Below are 19,696 nucleotides of genomic sequence, written 5' to 3'. Positions count from 1 at the left end.
GAACACTAGTATGCAATGAAAAATATGGTGCTATAGTGGCAGGTGTTGGTGGGCTTTAATAAAGTTGCTATTGCATCACCTTAGGTGTAAAGTTTAACCCTTGTTTGTACAATTGGAGCTAGTGGGAACAAATGGTTTAAACTATTTCAGACCCCCTTTTATGAGAAACAACCAAAGAACAACGCTTCTCACCCCAAATATTCTTTTTCATGAACCAGCTGTGATTTTTCTTAAGGACATTTCATGGCCTTGAATTCTCAGAGATTTCTTCTGGCGTGAGAAGTTTCAATGCACACTGTTATATCTTTAGCACTACTTGAATAACTCCAATGGGCTTAGGTTTATTATTTTTTCCCAGGGTATATTTTTGCCCTTTCTGTACCAGCTGTAAAATCTACATGATTTATTTTTTTCCTAATTCAGTTTAATGTGAACTTAATAAACTGGTTTTAAATTATGAGGAGTAGCTATTAATAGTACTAATATTCAGGTAATGTAGTATGTATGTTTAATTAATAATAGCTAAATTTGTTTTTGTGGTGATTTTTCTTTGCAAATGGTTTTCATACTTTCTAATGTACTAAGAAGGTTATTATTTTTTATAATGCTTTTATAGTAATATATAGAAGATTAGTTCTGGCAGGATAAAATATTTGTGTCCTTTCTCTTTGCTCTAATACTCCTTTTATTCTCTTTTATTTGTTTAGAAATTTTCTATTTACGTTAATAATGCATTTCTTTCTATTCTATCTGATTCTTTAGTAGAAAGACTGAAACACAAATGCCTTTATATACCCTGTTTTTCAAAAGTTATTATATGATAATACAAATGTAATGGTTTTGCAGGGATTTTGAGAGACAGGTAGAGGATAGGAAGAGTATTTTACAAAGGAATTAACTATAGTTATATTTACTTTTTCTGTGTCTGGTACAGAAGTTTAAACTCTGTAACATGACAACTAGGAGTTGCTTTACATTTGGTTATTTCAGTTATGTGACAGTGCTTTTAAAACATGTGCCATGTAATACGAGAATTCTGAATTATTTGTGGTAATCAATGTCTTAAAAACTCCTTGGGTGGAATTGAGGTAGGTGTCTACAACATACAGACTTTAAACGAGAATAGTGCACAAATTAAAGAACATTTCTCAAGGAAGATTTCCTTGGAGTTAAAATGTAAGGGCTATTAATTATGATCTATTTACAAAGTGTATGTGCCCCCATTGAGAAACAGGAATCTTTTGAGGTCAGCTAATTTTATAAAAGGTCTTTTGGAAGATAATAGGCTTGTTAAAATCCTGTAAGAAGTTGATACAATTAGTAGGGTAATAGAAGTTTATTTTAGTTATTTTTGAAAATATCTGAATTTGTTTTTTAGTGGTTAGGAATTAGACTGAGAGGAGAAATATATTATAACACGTACTTGGGAAATTACAATTTCAAATCTGTTTGAATGTTTCTTAATGATCGTTCTTATACATGTAAAGTAAAATCAGCTGTACATTCACAGGGTCTTTATAGTGCTTCTGTCTGGCCCCATTATATATATTTTACATATATTCTAAAAACTTTTGTGTAATCTCAGTGTGTCTGTACTAAAGGTATTAACTTTTAAAACTGCAATAAATAATTGGAACGTAACTGGAAATCCCTGACTTTACACAGTTGCAGTTCATTGCCCCACAGCAACCTTAAAATGATCTATTAAATGATTATTAGAAACAATTAATTATACTAGAGAACTCTAAGAGCTTTAATGTAATTTCATGGTTATAATTTTCTTGTCAGGTAATAAAACGGGATGAGCTTGGCAAGGATCTGTCTGACTGCTCTCTGTTCGATTTGCTGAAATACGATGATTATAATAGTGACAAGCACCTAGCTCTGGAAGAATTCTATAGAGCTTTTCGTAAGTACAAAGATTAGCTTATTCTTGCAGTTTTCTTTTCTCTCTCTTGCTTTGTTTTTCTAAAAGAGTATTTTTTAATTTTATTTTTAAATCTTGATACATCCTGATGTTGTACTTAAACAATGAGTACAATTTAACAATCATGATATAGTAGAGAATGTCGTAGCCGAAATCAATGAGAGATCCATTAGTGTCCAGATTTCTGAGGGATTTTGGTACCAGAGAATTCATAGATAATCTTTCTCAATGCCAATATGCACTAATCAGTCCATGTTTCACACAAATGGGAAGTAGTGTGGTCAGGACATAATTGATGGAACTGGAAAAGCTAGAATGCTTGCCCACACTCTGTATTTATGAGTGCACATAAAACCATTTCTGACAAACCTTGCCACAATTGTACTGCTTCTATTAGTTGCTTTATGTCTTCACAGGACTTGGGGAGAGATATAGATTTATGGAGTTATTTTGCCAGGTATTTGTTCTCTGAATGCCAAAGGTGACTGGGGACATGTGTACACTACATATGAACATCTTGACCAAAACACTGGGGTTTGGGTCAACATGGTAGTGAGTAGCAGAAAGAAGAAAGATGTTGAGAGCTTTCATATGGTATGTTACACACAATATAAGATATCTCCATATATTTTGTTATATCTGCATCAAAATTGATGCTTTTCACTCTTGTCTACCTCAAATCTAAGACTGACTCTTGAAATCTGATTTTGGTTTCAATAACTGTTACTCCATATTCAGCAACCTGACAGCATAGCATGTCAAGTTTGTGCTCAGCTCTTCCTGTAATTAGAGTTGGATTATGCATTGACTAGTCCATTAATGTATCTTCATTTTGAGTCATTACAGCCTGCTGCTTTAGTCTTCCTGTACTTTATCTTTGGCCAACTGACAGCTCTCAGCCACTTTAGTTTACGTCAAATGAAAAAAAGATCCAAAACTACTTATAGAGTTTAAAAAGTAATGAATTGATATTAGGAAAAAAGTGGCTGCGTGGGAAGCAATAAAAATAAACATGAAATTAATAATCAAGAAAGACTGCCTGAAAGCTTCCTAGTTTTGCCTATTGAATTTGTCATACTACTTAGTTGAACTAAAGGCTTAATGTTCCTAAAAAAATTTGGATCCTGCTTCCTGACATTATCTGACTGCCTTTTCTGCAGTGTCCTGACACTCTCAGTCTCTCCCTCGAGTCACTAAATCAGCAGAAAAGTATTAACCCTCCACACCCCACCCCCAGTCCTGCTTATTTTTGGCCAGCTGGGTGACTTGTATTGAATAAGTGAAGGGTCAGACCATAACTCATGCAGAAGAAGAGAACAGTACAGCAAATAAATAAGAGGGATAGAGGGAGAGAATGGGAGATGTTAGGACTTTGTGGCAGTGAGAGAAATTGATTCATCTGTACCAGTAAAATACTAGGAAACACCTTAATTTCTTTATTAAAAAAATTATTAAAAATTTATTTATTAAAAGTTGTGATACAAGTCTGACTTACCAAAACATGGAGGATTACATAGCAGCTGTAGAAACATAGCCATGCATTATCTAAGATGATATGGATAGCACTGAAATGCTAGGACTAGGTGATACAGGTAAGAAAGGGGTGATATGGGTCACAGCACCACGGTTTTTATATGTGGCAATTTCTCAAGGATAATTTTGGAGCCAGTTTGTACCTAAAGCTACTGTAACCTACTACACATAACAAAATATACTTTTAAGACATACTCAAACTTGGTGAAGATAAAACAGTTCTCATTTTCTGAATGTTATTGTTCATCAGCATCCTCTACTCAACACAGGATCATGTACCAGAGAAGAACCTTTGAGAAAAAAAAAAAAAATAAAAAAAGAAGAGAAGGCTGGGAAAGGTCTGAGAAAAGGCATCATTAGAGATATTTCTGTCATCAGCTGGAGCCTAGAAAGGGGATAATAATAATTAAGCATAAAACTGGCATGCATATTTCTAGCTGTGACTTCAAATGGTATTTAAAAACACCTGGAAAAGATTTGAACACAGTTGGATAGGATTAAAAACCATCTTCAACATGCTGTTGAACAACCTACTCCCTTAAAGTGGTTTCTATTTAAAAGGCTAGGCAATTACGTTTTGTTTAAACATGAATCCATATTTGTGGGATTAATTATCAGTACTGTTTCATTAGCATTTGCTGGTAGGAATTTTTTTCGTTGGCATACTTAATTAGAAATTTGACTGTCATCTAAAGATTGTAAATTCAGAATTAGACATGATTGTAGATTGTGCTACTTTATGAAGAGCTCCCCACAGAAAACAACAAGTCTATTTTTTCTTCAATGTTAGAAAAGAAAGCACCTTAGGGGCAAAGATTAATCTTTGCCTATTTTAAAGATATTAACATGAACGTAAATATGTATCTATACATATATACATTTGCTTGCATTCTGTGAATTACTTTCGACAGTCTCACTTTATCTTACAAAATGAGTTTAAAATAAGCAAGACAACCAAATACGAATAACTATGCAGTGCAATAAAAATCCCTTTCCCCTTTAAGAAGGTCAGATGCTGAGGCAGTAACAAAGAAAGAAAATGCTTAAGAGGTTGTGCTCTTTTCCTTGGAGGTTTGTGTCAAGTCCAGCTTCAGAAAGTGTTACAAGCAGATGAAGATGCTGACTGGCTTCTGTAGTGTTTTTACATACTGTCAAGGTTGATGTGGTTTTCTGAGTACTGGCTGTTTTCACTCACAGTCTGAGTGTTTTTTTTGGTGCTATAGCATCTATCTATTAGATATCTGTCTGCTAGATGCTGTAACAGTTTAACCGTATCACTAATGTGTGCGGAGATTCCATTCTATCAACATAAGAGGATAAACGAGAAAGTTTAGATTAGAAAGTTTAGATTAAACTAGGTTTTGGGAGCTTGGGATGAAGGAATCAGCTAGTTCAGTCCTCTACTGCTTTGACCACATCATGTAAAATTCTATCCCTTCTGTCTCAAAAGTGATCCAGCTCTGTCTTACTGTTTTGGTTTTCTTTTTTTTTTTTTTTTTGTTTTCTTTCTTCAGACAGCCCCCAAGCTAAAGGATTTTCTATCAGTGAATGTGGGTTGGTTTGTTTGTTTTTGACAGGGAAAAATATATTCAACTTCCTCTGAAGGGGTGAAAAGCCCAACATGATGGAGTTAACAAATGCTAGGAAGAGGGAATACAGATTCTTTAAAGCTTTATCTTCTATAAACTAAAACTCAACTCATATGCTTCCTTTACTTTTCAAGGATTTTCTTTATTTATGGAATGTGTACTATGGTATCAAGATAATTCTGTGTTTTCTGTAAATACTGTCTCTTGTGGCTCGTTTTCTAGTGCTGTTTTCTAAAATAAATAATCTTCTGTGCTTTCCTCCTTTAAAGTACCATCTAAAATGAAATTTCATAGCAGGTACTTCAGGTGGCCTTCACGGTGGCTGTAAAACCTCAAGGCATACCACAAGCAAGTAAATACTAATAAATTATTCTGTTGGATCACTCAGCAGATGCAGATGTATATGATGGCACTTCCCTTTGTGATTGCAGTAGAAAGAATGATGCTAATCTAGACAGTTATGAATAGAACCGATTGAATACAATTAATACAAATAAGAAGTTTATTGTAAATAATAGCAATAAATGCTCTATGTAAAAATTGGCATTCCACACAAAATGAAGACAAAAAAATATCTTTCAGAAACATTTTCTATTGTTAGTGTAGAACTATTTCTGATTTTATGCTCCAAAAAGAGGCTATGGAAGGCCGTGTAGGACTTGAGTGTAAAATTTACCACTAGATGTCAGAAAGAATTAGCTAGCCAACCAAAATACGACCTGATTTTATAGTCCCTTTTTCTATTTGTGATGCTTTACAATTTCACTGGAACTTCTTTTGCTTTTGGGTACCACTCATCACTATTAACACTATCTAATCTGTTGTGCAGCTGTTATTCAGGATCTTGTATATTGTTTCTGGACATGCTGCTGCTTTATAAATGTAAAAGTACTTTGAGTTTTGAAATGCGGTTCAGGTCACAGATACAAGGTTCAAATTTCAAACACTCCCTGTTGCTGAGATATTCATATCAAGTGATATATAACCTACAATAACATCATCTATTACAAAAGTTGATCTGAGCTGAAATTACAGAAATCTTCTTCAAGCTTAGCTTTTAGGAGGAAATGTAATGTCAGTGCCTAATGTGATTGTCGAACTTGGTGCTTTGTTGTGTCTTGAATCATATGGAAAGGCAAGCAGCAAGAAGTCCCCATAAATATAGGGTTCATTATGATCACATATGCTTAGTTATTAGATTCAGTCCTCAAAAATGCTTCTAAAACATCACTGCTTTCATTATGATAGCTTTATTTTATTTTAATTTCTCATATGCAATTATTACAGATGCATATTCAAAAATCCTTTTTGAAATGTTTATTTCCAAAGCAAAGTAGACCAGAATTTAACAATAAAAAACCCCCTAAATATTACATCTATACTGAATTACTCATTGAAAGAAATGAGACTTCCCAGTGGATTCTGTATGTTATCCTCGAGCCCATAAGACCTAACTGAAAAAATACTTATGGAATTTATACATCCAGTGACATCAATATGAGATCCCAAATATTGTATTTAATATGGAATTTGAGTCAAAGCTTTATAAATATGATGAGTCTTCAATAGTAAAGCAGGTTAACAAATAGTGGAGGAAAGATTTTTATGAGGTATTATTCTGTGTCCTACTCTCATTAATTACTTTTCAACAACAACTAGTGATTATCAGATTGTTCCAGAAGGTATTATATTTCAGCACTAACGTCTGAAAATACAAGTTAACCTAATATTGAATCAGAGCTGTTGGACTTAGTGGTAATATTTCTCTGCTCAACCTAGTCTATCCATTGAGTTTCTACCTGTTGTACATGTGTTTTCAATTTAGAGATTCACAGCTGGAAAATAATACAACCTTTTCTATTGAGTGGGCAGAGCTTTAAACTGATCATTTCAAAAAAGTAAATATTTAAGGTATGAAATATTGTTTCATGGATTGAAGTAGCGTGCCTGAAATTTCTCACGTGTCACTGTGTCATAATCGATTAATTTTCATGCTAAGTGATTTTGAAATGATGATAAATGTGTTTATTTGGTGCTTCCCCAGTAAGACACTGTAGTGTGGTGTTTGTGTTTGTGTCTTTTTTTTTTTTTAAAAAAAAATAAGAAATATTTTAATTTAAAAAGGTCTCTGAGTAAAAAGAGCCCTTAAAAAAATATCTCAGGTGTTACTGTTTGGCAAGGTAGAAGTCCTCTGTTGAACTGTTGGTGCATTTTTCCTGTTCACATCTGTATAAATGTAGGAGATAACTGATTGTAACATACCTTCTAAATATTTGATAATCCTTAAGCAGTATCATACAGCTGAAATTTTTATTCTTTTAAAATGTTGCCTGTTTTTTGCCCTTGTTCTGGATAAACGCAAAGGATTTTATCAAGGTGCTGAAAGATCAGATATTGTACATGCTTTTCATGAAGCTCTGATGAGGTATGATGTTCATAATTTTATGTGTCACTGCTACTGTCTCTCCTGGGTTGCAAAATATTTTCACTGACTTGGGTAATTGAACAACTGGATAAAAAGTGTCAAAGTGAATTAGTCACATACAAGTGTGAATGAGCTGTTATTTCCTAAAGCCGGATATGTAGAAACGGAATACTAATAAAACATGGTTACATTGTGATGCTGAATATATGAGTTGCAGTTCTGGAAATTTACAATTTGACCTTTTGTTAAAGCCAGCTGCCAAAGGAGGTGTGTGTGGGGTGGGTTGTTTTGTATGTGTGTGTGGGGGGGCAGTTGTTTTGTTTTGGGGTTTTTTTTTCATGTTTTGAGGGAATCAAGTAACAAATTTGAGGCTGTGTTACATTTGCATGAGTAGATGAAAAAGATATTTCACAAGATCTTTTGCTATCAGGAAATAATGAGGAAATTACGAGATTTCATTTATGAACCTGTAGTTCTGCTGACCTCTGTCATTAGTGCATTTACCTGGGAGCTTTTCCTTAGCTCCGTAATGTACGTTGTTTCAGGCGAGAGGATTGGTAGAGATTGACTTGCATAATATTTGTTATTGGCTCAAAATGCCTGAGGATGAAGTCTTATATGCCTTTGAGATTATTTCAATGCTATGGAGAATGGCAGAGAATAGTGAGGAAAAAGTAAACACTGAGCAATTATATATATCTGGTCATGGTTAGCAAAGTCCCCCAGTAATTGATCTATTTGCTGTTCCTTGGAAATCAGTTACAGTATTGTTGCATTTATTTTGTTATCCTGCTAATTCTGAGAATATTTTCAGCTTTGCAGAGCAGTGTACCTGTAAGATTAGACTGTGACTGATGTTGTGACATCTACAAACACCATTATATAGATACCGTAAGGAACATTTCATGGCAAATTTAAAATATTAATTTATAATTACTATTTCCTTTATTAACAGTTTTAAAGGAACCACGCTTTCTCCATAATGGATGTGTGTGGGGGAGAAGAAAATACCATCAGGATGTAAGGAGTAATGACTGTGCATTAAAGGAGAAAATCAGTAGCTAGTCCACAAGCAAGAATATTAAGTATCTCTACTTCATGGAAGAATTAATTTTCTGGAACTATAAAGAATATTAATAGGCTCATAAAATATTATTTAGTAAGAAAACCTCAATAACCGTGGCATTACTTGTTTCCTTTGCACCCACGGCATTATCTCTTTATCTGGATTTCATAGTTAAAGTTGGTGAGCAACCTCCAGGGTAACTTGCCATAAACACTGTTAGCCAACAATAAATATTAATTCAAGCATAATTTCTAAAATATTTTTCAATATTATCATTATATTAAATCTCAATACAAGTTGCCTTTCCTTTAAAAAGAACTGAAATAATCTTTATTATTTGACTTCAGGAAACAGTGCAGAGAAATCCTTTTCCTCTTAAAAAAACAATGTATTATTCTGAATGTAAGACATGGGTGAAATGTTCAAAACTGTTTCTCAGTTATTTCTTTATGTGCCTAGACAGTTCTTTTATTTTCTGTACAGCTGAATGCACCAATTAAAATCCATTTAATAAAAAAAAGATCATTACTGCATGTTGAAGTTAACAATGTATTAGTTCAGCATGAAATTTAAATATTTTTTTAAATTAAAAAACTCTACCAGCAGCACTGCTAACGTGAAATCTGAGGGAACTTTGCTATAACATGATAAGACTCAGAGTTCACTTCTCAGTTGTACTAAGAAATACAAGAAAAAGGAAAGAGAAGATGGTTCTAGTTCATTGGCCCAAGTCATCAAAAGGTGAACATTTTAGTCACTAAGATAATTCAAGTATTTCAGATGAAAACTGAATAAATAGGATGCCTTTTCTGTCCAAGAATCCATTGATTTCTTTCAAGCATGTTTTGAGCTGCTTTGCATTACTTTATGCTCCATACAAGGCTGAATTTACTGGTGAATTTTAAATATCAAGCTCTAATGTTCACTTTGGAAAAGTGTTGCTAAGTAATTTGACTAAAAAAATTTGCAACATGTTGTTTTTATACCTCTCAGGCTACTGTGGGCTCCAAAGGAGTAGCATTCCAAAAAGAGGCTGTTGGGTTTTTTATTTTGTTTGTTTGTTTGTTTAAAAACTACTCTGCTTGCTTTGGTTTTGTTCTTGCATCTAGATAAATAAAAACAGTAGAAATGTTACAGTCAGAAGAATATTGCAAAAACCAATATCTGGATTTCTTAAGCATATCTGACATTTACAGGATAAAAAGAGAATCTGAAGACATAGTTTTGCACTTAGATTATATGAAAGTACTTTGGAAATGCTGTAAATGGGTTATGAAAAATATAATTCCAATTTTGCAAAGTATGTGAGTGTTTCTGTACACATTAGTGTTATAGAAAAGTGTATTATACAATATTGGGAAAGCTTTTTTTATCAAATATCCTCAAATATCCATTACATACTATAAGGAAAATATAGCTCAAGCATGTCTTCATTGCAAAGAAATACATTGGGGAAGCAACTCTTTTAGTTCATTGTTCATAGTTAATTTGATTCTGGCAAAATGTTCTTCTTTCAGGAAATTTCATTACTGATTTCATTTCCAAAACATAATAGCACAATTTCAAGTTTTACTATAGTATTCTTCCATAGTTGCTGAATTTGATTTTTTTTTTTCTTTAATATTGTGCTTCCATAGTGTGTTTTGGTATGTTGCATGTTTTTGCAGTTTACAACTGTCCTAGCACATTGATCTGTTCTATTGGCAATAAGACACTGTTTTTGGCTGGCTGAAATAAACAATGAATGAAATATTTGGATCTAAATATTTTATAGAAACCTTCGAAGACAATGTGGAAAAATTATTTTCCATATGAAAATTGTTATTATATTACATTTTAAATTAAAAAATAAATTAAAATATGTATCTCAGCATCCTAAATTAAATGGTTCAATAACCATTTGAAGTTTTCTAAGTTTTTTTTCTACTTTATAAAAGGAAAATAGTTTGTTTTAAAATTGCATGTTGTATGCATAGATAAGTATATGAATAACATGTGCGCTCTTAAATAAAAGTGTGTAGGTATGTAGTTTTATCTGATGAATACTTTACAAGGGAGTCACTTAAGACTGAATTCCTATTTGAAAATGCCCTCTTTATGTCACTTTTGGGAGCACTTTCTGGCTAGCTCCACACTACTGGGCTCTGAAGTTGCTGCAGGGCTCTGACCAGGGAAAAGATTGGAAGTATTGGAAAGAACTGGAAGACTTCCTTGCTTGGAGACTGAGGCATATTTTTCTTTTCCATTTTTCAGACTTCCTAAGGGAAAAATAGCATGAGTAGACATGTAATAGGCCAGAGAAGAAGATGCAACTTACCAACTGTTCATACTCTTCCTAATATGTCTGCATCTATTACAAGGACACTCAAATTGTAGTAATTGCAGTGATCTCCACAGGTGGTAATATGCTTTCATTGCATTCAGAGAGGTGGACCATTTTCCTGTCTGTCTTCTATTTACCATATACTCTGCCTCAGTTTTATTTATTTTTTAAGCTTTCAATTATGTTTTGTTGGGTTTCTTCTTAGTCAATGTTTTAAGGTATTGGTTTTGTCTTTCCTCATTCCCAAGTCAACAAGGATTAATAAATGCAAAAGTTGTGCTCATATAGGTGCTCTTGACCCATATGCTGAAGGATGCCATGGAATAAGAGGGAGAAATTCAGAGCAGCCATGGGATTTCTGAACTTTTTTACCCTGTATGTGAAAAACTTTTTGTAGCTCATTCATAAAACCTGGTAAAGGAGAAGAAAATAGGCGTTTTCCAGGGGGCTTCATGACACATTCCTTTGGAAAGGAATATCTGGCTATCCTACTGATTTGCACCTCCTTAGCTACTTTGAATTACAGGGAGGAGAGGCCTACGCCTAAATCAAAGTAATCTCTCTTGTACATTTTTAATGCTCAGCTCATTCAAAAGATCTAAGGCTACAAAGTTTGTTGAGGGTAGAGAAATTAAAATGTTAGTTAAATATGACATGCATTATTTCTGTTTTCAACCTATTTTTTTTAATAGTATATAAAAAGTTATTTTCTACCTTCAAAACGATTTACAAAATTACTGTCAGCCCTTAACATGCCAGTTATCTATAAATTAGGGGTTGTTTTATAAAAAATGAATGGATTTATCGAATAGCCAGTGGCAATACTTCATTTTAAGAAAAAGCATTAGAAGATCTCTTTTAAGCTTAACTTTTTGGGGGTGGGGGCAGGGGAGACAGGGTTGGTTTTGTGATTGACATTGATATCTAAAAAGCATTTGAAAAAAACACTCAGTTGAAGAAAAATATATGAAGTTTTTTAAGAGGCAGAATATTGTTATATAGCACATCTAATAATCCTGTTAGTCTAGTTTGTAACAGTTGTTCGTACACATACTAAATAATGCCAGTCATTTTAGTACATTCATAAGGTGCTAACACAAAAGGATTCTGTCACGAAAATTTGTTACTTCTGACTAGCTGATAACTTGATTTTCTGCAGTCATATGTTGAATGAAGGAAAATGTAATTTACATGTTGTTATTTTAAGTTTTGGAAAGTAATATAACTGTTTGATATTTTTGAAGATATGCGTGAAAAAGTATTTTTTAAAAATTTCAATAAGTCTTTATGTCTTGTCATCAAACATTTGCCTGGTTAATATACCATGGCTCCCTTAAGTGTTTTCAAGTAGTATGTTGTTCCTGCAAAAAATATTTGGATGTGTGTACAGTTAAGGAATGTGGCACCCCAGAATTTAAGCTGTTATTAATACAACTCTATATAAATATTGACAACTGAACAGTGACGTGAGAAAAGAATATGAAAAGTTCTAGTTTGTCAAAGCTATTTTTATGGTCTCAGATAATGGTGCTCTAAACTGTGATGCTTCTTGCTCTTCAGCACTCCTGGTTTTCTCACTGCTCAGAAACAAACATCTCATAATTGCATGTAATAGTTATTTATGTATTCATTAGAGAGATACACGTGAGCTGAATTGAGTAGGAACATTAAAGTATATGTGGGTTGCGTATATTTGACAAAATTGTATATTGTGCTAACTCTACTCCCTCTGATCATTGGAACCCTGATTTAGCTGGGTGACTATTCTATGTTTTATATATGGCATAAAAACATGTGTGCAATTATCCACATGTATTTTGGATGCTTTTGGATTTAAAAAAAAGAAACAAACAAAACCACACAAACCCCCACTCTAAATCTCCAACCTCCAACAAAAAGCATTTTCTACCAAACAAAATAAGGAAACAGACTAAGAGAATTTCCCTGTGGTTGTGTTGTATACAGAATTAAATTGTCGATAGATTCTCAAGCCAGGTTTCTAAAGAGATCATGCTCTCAGGGTATCAAATCTTATTTTAAGCAGGTTAGCAAGTGATTCATATGGAAATGCAATTTTAAGCTGTAGTGAAAAATAATGTGTCATACAAGGGTTATGAAGCAGAAGTATATGTAGTGCAATATTGTTTCAAAATGTTAAAAAAAAAAGATGCGAAAACAGTGAAAACCTAGAGTAGGAGAAAACCACATAAACCTTCTATGTTTGTAGTTATTTAGTATAAGAATTGGGAAGCTGCCTACAATGGAATTAATCCAAATAATTCATCTTGTTGCCACTCTGCCCTGAATAAATAATTGGAGAAAGTGTTATTTTTTTTTTAATTTGTTTTGCATTATGATTATAATTCTTCCCAATCTAGACATATGGTAGAGATGTATTTGTTGGAGGAAATAGTTATAGTGTTTTAAAACTTGCTGAACACTCTGTTTAAAAAATAGTTGACACTAAACAAAGATTGATGTTTTGTTTGTGCTTATGAAGTGCTGAGTTAATATCTACTTTGAGTAACAAGATATACATATCAACAACTTCTCTTAGTTAGAACAAATATATCTAGTCCAGATTTTTTGCTCTAAGAATGCATAGGGAATATTACAAAAGAAGAAAAAGCATGTAAGATTCCTCTAATATACTTTTTCTTCTCTAGTGATTTTTGTCTTGGAGACTGCATGGCTTTAATAGCTCTTGATGGATGCCTCACTCATAAATTTGATTGCTTTCTGAACCCATGTGAAATGAGTGTCTACAACATTCAATTTCAGAGACTTTCACAATTTAATGACTTCTGAATAGAATATTTTTTTCTTCATTGTGCACACCTTCCATTTAGTTTATTTAGGTTTTGTATGATAAGAAACCATGAACAATTGTTCCATATCCCTGATCTCCCAGATGCTTTGGGATGTTTTGTTGTTTGTTTGTTTGGTTGGTTGGTTTGTTTTTAGTTCCTGACATATATTTGTAGTTATCGCTTTTCCATTCTGAAAAATCTCAGTAGTTTAATTGCTCCTTGCATGGAAAGCCTCCCATACCTTTGCTCCTTCTTCTTGTGTTTCTCTATTATTTTTCAAGTTTTACTGTTTGGTTTTTGTTTGTTTGCTGTTTGTTTTTGGTTTTGTTTGTTTGTTTTTTCAGTGGGAGAGACAAAAAACAAACAATAAAGTTGCAGTGGCATAGTAAAGTTTTTCTGTTTGGGTACCAGTCTTTGCCTATTAATTCCTTTTGTGGTCATATTGTCAAGACTGAGTAGATGTTTTTGTAAAACTGCAAATTATACTCTCAGAGGCTCATACCTAAGCAATAATAACTAGTTTGGAGCCCATTGTTGTCTAAACAAGGTTGAACAGGTTGTAGGTTTTTTTCCTTCATGCAGTACTTTGAATACTGAACTGAATATATTGAATTTGGCATGTCAGTGTCATAAGTAAGGTCTTTAAGCAAATCGGCTTTTATGTTTCCTACCTGGACTACCTGAGTAGTTGTTCTCCAAAAAGTCTATCTCAGAAAATTTTATCAATTCATTTCCTTATCTCTTCTGTTGAATGATGTTGAACAGCATGAGTTCTAGTGGAGGTCCAGACAGAACTTCACTGGTGACTTTTCTTTATGAGAGACCTGAAAACAGACTCCTTCAATGGAGAAGTTAAAGAAGATCATTTCCCAGCCCATGACAAGAGCTGAATCACATTGTTTGTGAAAAGGTGCATCAGAAAATACTGTGAGCAGGACTGTAGTTATACAAGACCAAAGTGCTAAGGACCAAAGTTTAGTCCAGTCTTGTCTTGTTCTTTAACCTTTGTGCTGATCTTCTTTAGGTGCATAGCCCACTGTCTGTTTTGACCTTGGGGAAATACCAGGTGGGCAAAGCCAAGAGAGGAATACACAAGGTCCTTGTTCTCAGAATGTGCCACTGTGCTCAACAGCACAGACATCTGCTCTTAAGAGGAGTAAAACTTTACTCATCAAGTAACAAGTTAGAAGTCTCTGTATAGTCAGGTAGCAGAGCCTACGTTGAGTTCCGGTTTCATTCTTTTTCCCTCTAAATGTAAATAGTCACATCAGCCAACTGATTTTTTCAGAATCTCTCTAATCCTAAAACTGCTCCCATCTGTGCTTATTTCTATGTTACAGACTTCTGTGAAGAGCTGTTTCATAACTAGTCTTGAGATTGCAGGGAACTATTGAATCACAGTTGCACGGCCCTCCTCTTTTTACAGTGGAAATATTGTAGTTCTGCTATGCTTCAGGCTTTCTAACTACATTTGCAGTTCCGATAATTGAATCCTGAATTATATTTTAGAATATTGTCCTGTCATTTTCCTGACAGAACTGGGCAAGGAGACAGTGTTTACAAAGTTGGGTTGTTATAAAACTCAGGATAAGTCTGGAGACCTTACATGTTTATTACCATTCTGGGAAAGAAGCTTTGAAATTTGGAAGTGAAATGAAGCTACACAGTAAACAGAATTGGCAAATTATTGTATTTATAAACTCTAATCTTTGTGCATAAAACTGTGAGTTACCAGGGCTGTCAACTCAACTCTTAAAATTCCCATTTCATTATTGATTAGTTCCAGAAATACTTCATAGGTTGAACCATTGCATTTTAAATGTTTCATTCAAGGTAACTGCAAGTATGAAGTATTGATGTTCAGCATCTGTATTTGCAATAAACAGATGGAGCATTAAATTTGGATCTATACTCGTAAAATTACTTGAAAATATTTATGCTAACTCCTAGCAAAAGCATTTTACTTAAATGCTGAAACTAGTCATGTGCAAACACAATAAACATACAAAAATTGATTTTTGCATAAATGCCGTTCTTTGTTTAGACAAATTCAACAACATATTCTACAATAAATAAGGTCAAAACCAATTATCACTATTACTTTAGTGAATTAGCACTTCCATGTAATCTGGATAGGAAAACATCTAACTCCATTTCCTGAGAAATTTGTTTTCAAGAAGAAAACAGAGAACATTATAAATGGTAATGGACTAGTATGCCTTTTTAATTTTGTATTATTCCTGATGCACATTACTGGCTGTTTTTACCCAAATGCTGTTTTTATGAATTTATTCCAAGTTAGGTAGTTTTCAATATACTGTACAAGCATAGTTCATAGCAAAATTTGGTTCTGTGCCTATTTTTTAATAAGATAGTGTTATCATTTTAAAAAGATTGTGGTGTATCACAACTGCATTACAAACAAGTGGTCTAGATTTACAGATGTTTTGAGGTTCATTTTAACTGTTCAGTTGTTCATGTGAAAAACTGAATAAGGAAGTATTCATTGATCACATTTACCTTAAGATAGTTCGGAATATACTGAACTTATACATTGATAAAATTTGTATATTTGAACCAAGTTTTTGCAAGCTACTGGAAAGAGGACATTTGGTAATGGTTGAGGTGTTATGTCCTCTGCTTCCCAATGATTTAATAGTAACCTTGGAAATAAGGAGCTGTAAACATTCATTGCATCTTGGACAATATATCAGTCAAAGAACTTGATATTTATGCTGCAGGCTACAAGGTTGATTACAAATAGCTGAGTTATCTTTAAACTAACTGTTTTAGATAAAAGTAGTAGAGGTCTGGACAGTGCAACATGTAGGTTGCATGATGTAATGCACAGCAATCTCCAGCAGAAAGACTTCTAACTAAGCAATACATAGGGACTACTAAGTTTTTCTGAGATGGTGTGTTATTTAGATGAGACTGCCCTTATTAATTTCAGTTGATTTCATCGACAGTAATTGGAAAGCAGGTAAATGATGGCACTGGTGGTTACTGAAGAGACAAAGTACTCAAAAGACAGTTTAATACAGTGATGGATAGAGGGAGAAAGAATTTTCTGAAGCAGAAAAATTCAACAGAGTTTGTAATTAGCGAACAGTCTTTTGGAAGCTAAACTTGAATGCCATGATCTTTGGTGTTTTGTCGTCTGTCACCAAGTAATTGTGGGATACACTGCAGGAATAGTGAATGATGCCTGTGGAAAGGTGAGAAGCTATGGCAGCTTTCAGGTCTAATGTTTCCTAGATCAATTTGGAGTTTTATACACTCTAAAGATGTAAATCCGTGTAAGCTGGGCTTTAAGTAGTTCTACATAGTGGGATTTTTATCATCATCCTTTTACTATAATTTATAATCACAGTCTTTTAATTAAGATGCTAAAAGAAGCTTGTATCACCTTTACTTGACTTCTTGTTATTGCATTATGAAGCAGATTTTAATTATATATTTGTACGTATGCCTTGGTGCTCCTGTATTATTTGGTGCAGAGAATGGAGAATGAATCAGAAGTATAGCGTAAAACTAGCTTTTGTCAGTTAAGACCTCTGCCTCTTATTATTGAAGCTGAAAGGTGTTTAGTGAACAAAGCAGATAATCAAAATAAGAAAAAGAGAAAGCTAATGGTAAACAAACGTGTTTTTAAGTGGCAAAATTGCCTTTGCTTTTATATTGATGTTCTTAACTAGCACAATGCATCAGACTAATAGGTCATTTAATTTAGCTGAATTGTTTAACTGGACATGATTGTATCTTCTTCTTGTTCTGGATATAAATTTTAAGAAGAGCATGCATTTGCAGAGGTTCTGAGTACTCTTAGATGAAGCTGAAGTTAACTGAAGCTGTACTTTGAACAAATGTGAAGAACAGTATCATGTTGGGAACCTAGGCCTCTTGAACGCTTTGGACAGTTTAACCTTTCTTTTCCTCGCCTCCCTGCCCGTACTATGTCATGTTAGTCTTATTGCTCCCTGGAATCACACTGAGGCATGAAGTTTTGCTGGCAGAGTTTGTAAAACAGGTAACTGGCCCTTCAAAGCTCTTGATGAAGGCTTGAGGGAAACTCTAAAAAGCTTTTCAGAAATGTTGCTAGACTACATGAAGTTGATCACCCCTGCCCTTAACAACCCTTACCATGGCCATTAGCAATTCAGATTTGTCACAGACTCCTTCATAGCAGGGATCACTGAATCACAAAACGTGTCAGAGGGGAATTCTGTCAGGCTTTTTGCCAGACTCCTTTATTCATGTTCAACTTGTGGTCTACCTGGATTCTTGTCTGCAAAGCTGATTTCTAGTCAGCTGAATCCCTGTATTGTTAGGTGGGCCTATTCTGTCTCAAGTGCCAGACACTTGATTTGTCCTGCTAGAATTTCAGTTTGTCAGCCTATTCTTCCTGCTTATAAAGATCCCTCTGAAGGATAGGCTTGCAGAAGTGTGCTTCCTGATCCTGTGAATTTAGTACCAACTGTGAGATTTCTGAGGGTGCTTTTTGTCCCGTCATCCAAGTCACCAATGAAGATGTTAAACAGTATCAGCCCAGTATTGAAACCAGTTGCACTGAGCTGACCCTTAGTCTTTAAAATACTGACCACTGCCCTTTGAGCCTGAAGATGCAGTAAGTTACTCATGCAGTCCACACCTCCTGAGCTGGGGCCCAACAGTGCTGCAAGCAACTGCATCAGAGCCTGGCTCAAGTAAATGACATTCGCTACTGTTCCATTAACCATATGGCTCATCATTTCATAGTAGAAGCCAATTCAGATTTAAATTTCATGCATATGCTCTGCTAAATATTCGCCCCTACACAGCTGAGTAAATATAGTGTTTTAACTTCACTAGGTAGACCTCTGATGTTAATGTCACCTACATTTGTCTCTGCAACCTGCAATTTTGTTGACATTGTATTTTTAAAAACTTCATATAAAATTATCATTCACTCATTACTAGTCTCTGTATTTGAATTTGCCATCATCACAGGGTGCATAATTTGAACTTTTTTATTTAAAATTCAAAAAATTAACATGTAGATCAGTTTTATAACATAATACCACTCACAAATACTTACGTGTGCCACTGTTTCCATGGAAAACATTATTTTAATGGCATTTCATTTTTATCATTCCTAATTTCTAGTACTGGGTGAACTTTGTGCTGGTGATGCGCTAAACATTTACAATTTACAAATCATCATTAGCTTTATTCCTCCTTAGATTTCTTGTGAGAATTTAGAAAATGTACTGTAAAATCCCCCTATATGCTTATTGGTACTTATCAGCCTTTTGTACATTATTCAAATTGAAAAGTCTTTGAAAGTAGTCAGTCTTCATGGTTAATTAATTGTGTCTATCTTAAGAGATTTTAGATGTTTTAAAGAAAAGTGTTGTCAGTGGTTAAGTCAAAGAATATACTTGAACTTTAAAGTGTCAGTGTGAGAAGATGTCTTTTAGAGTTTCATTAAATCTGAAGGTGGGGGTGTTTGTTTTGTTCTCAGTTTGTTTGGGTTTTTTTCACCATCATTTTTTCAGTATCTGGTGACATAACCTGATTTTGGTACATTGGCAACCTTGGCCCAGTTACCATGGGATATTCTTTTCATTTAAAGGGATTTAGCTTTTAACCCTCTTGATGTTTAGCTAGAACTACATTTACTATATGAAATTCAGTTATGTCCCATTCATATAGAATATAAGGACAAAGTTATGACTGAGAGGTTTGTGAAAGAAAACAGTAGTTTGTGCCTGCTAACCAACAACTTTCACAAGAACTGGAAATTTGTATGGTCTTGCAAACCAAAAGCTGTTGAAAGTATCCAAGGTAGAAATTGAATATAGTCTCATAAGCAAAATTGTCTTTAATATCAGGTCTCTCCATAACTTGTTTTTCTTACCCATCCTGGAATTAGATCAAAAGAAAGACTTATTAGGGATAGACAAACTGATTTTAAACTGACTCATTTTTTGGCATAATTTTAGTTTAAATGTCACTGCTGATATAGCTTGTGGAGAATATAT

At 33.9% G+C, this 19,696-nt stretch overlaps 1 protein-coding gene across 1 annotated transcript in view; it reads left to right on the top strand.

Moving 5' to 3' along the window:
- Nucleotides 1-19,696, top strand: part of FSTL5 (follistatin like 5) — a gene marked incomplete at both ends in the record, with an annotated part of 271,920 nt that overhangs the window by 141,515 nt on the left and 110,709 nt on the right. Inside the window, one exon of the mRNA XM_080343428.1 lies at nt 1,789-1,909. Coding sequence (XP_080199554.1) covers nt 1,789-1,909 — 121 coding nt within the window. The remainder of the gene's footprint in view (nt 1-1,788; nt 1,910-19,696) is intronic.

Source organism: Nesoenas mayeri (genome assembly GCF_963082525.1).
Source record: "Nesoenas mayeri genome assembly, chromosome: 4".
In the NCBI taxonomy this organism is placed as follows: Eukaryota; Metazoa; Chordata; class Aves; order Columbiformes; family Columbidae; genus Nesoenas; species Nesoenas mayeri.
The sequence above is the reverse complement of the archived record's forward strand: the minus strand, read 5'-3'. Positions and strand labels throughout refer to the sequence as shown.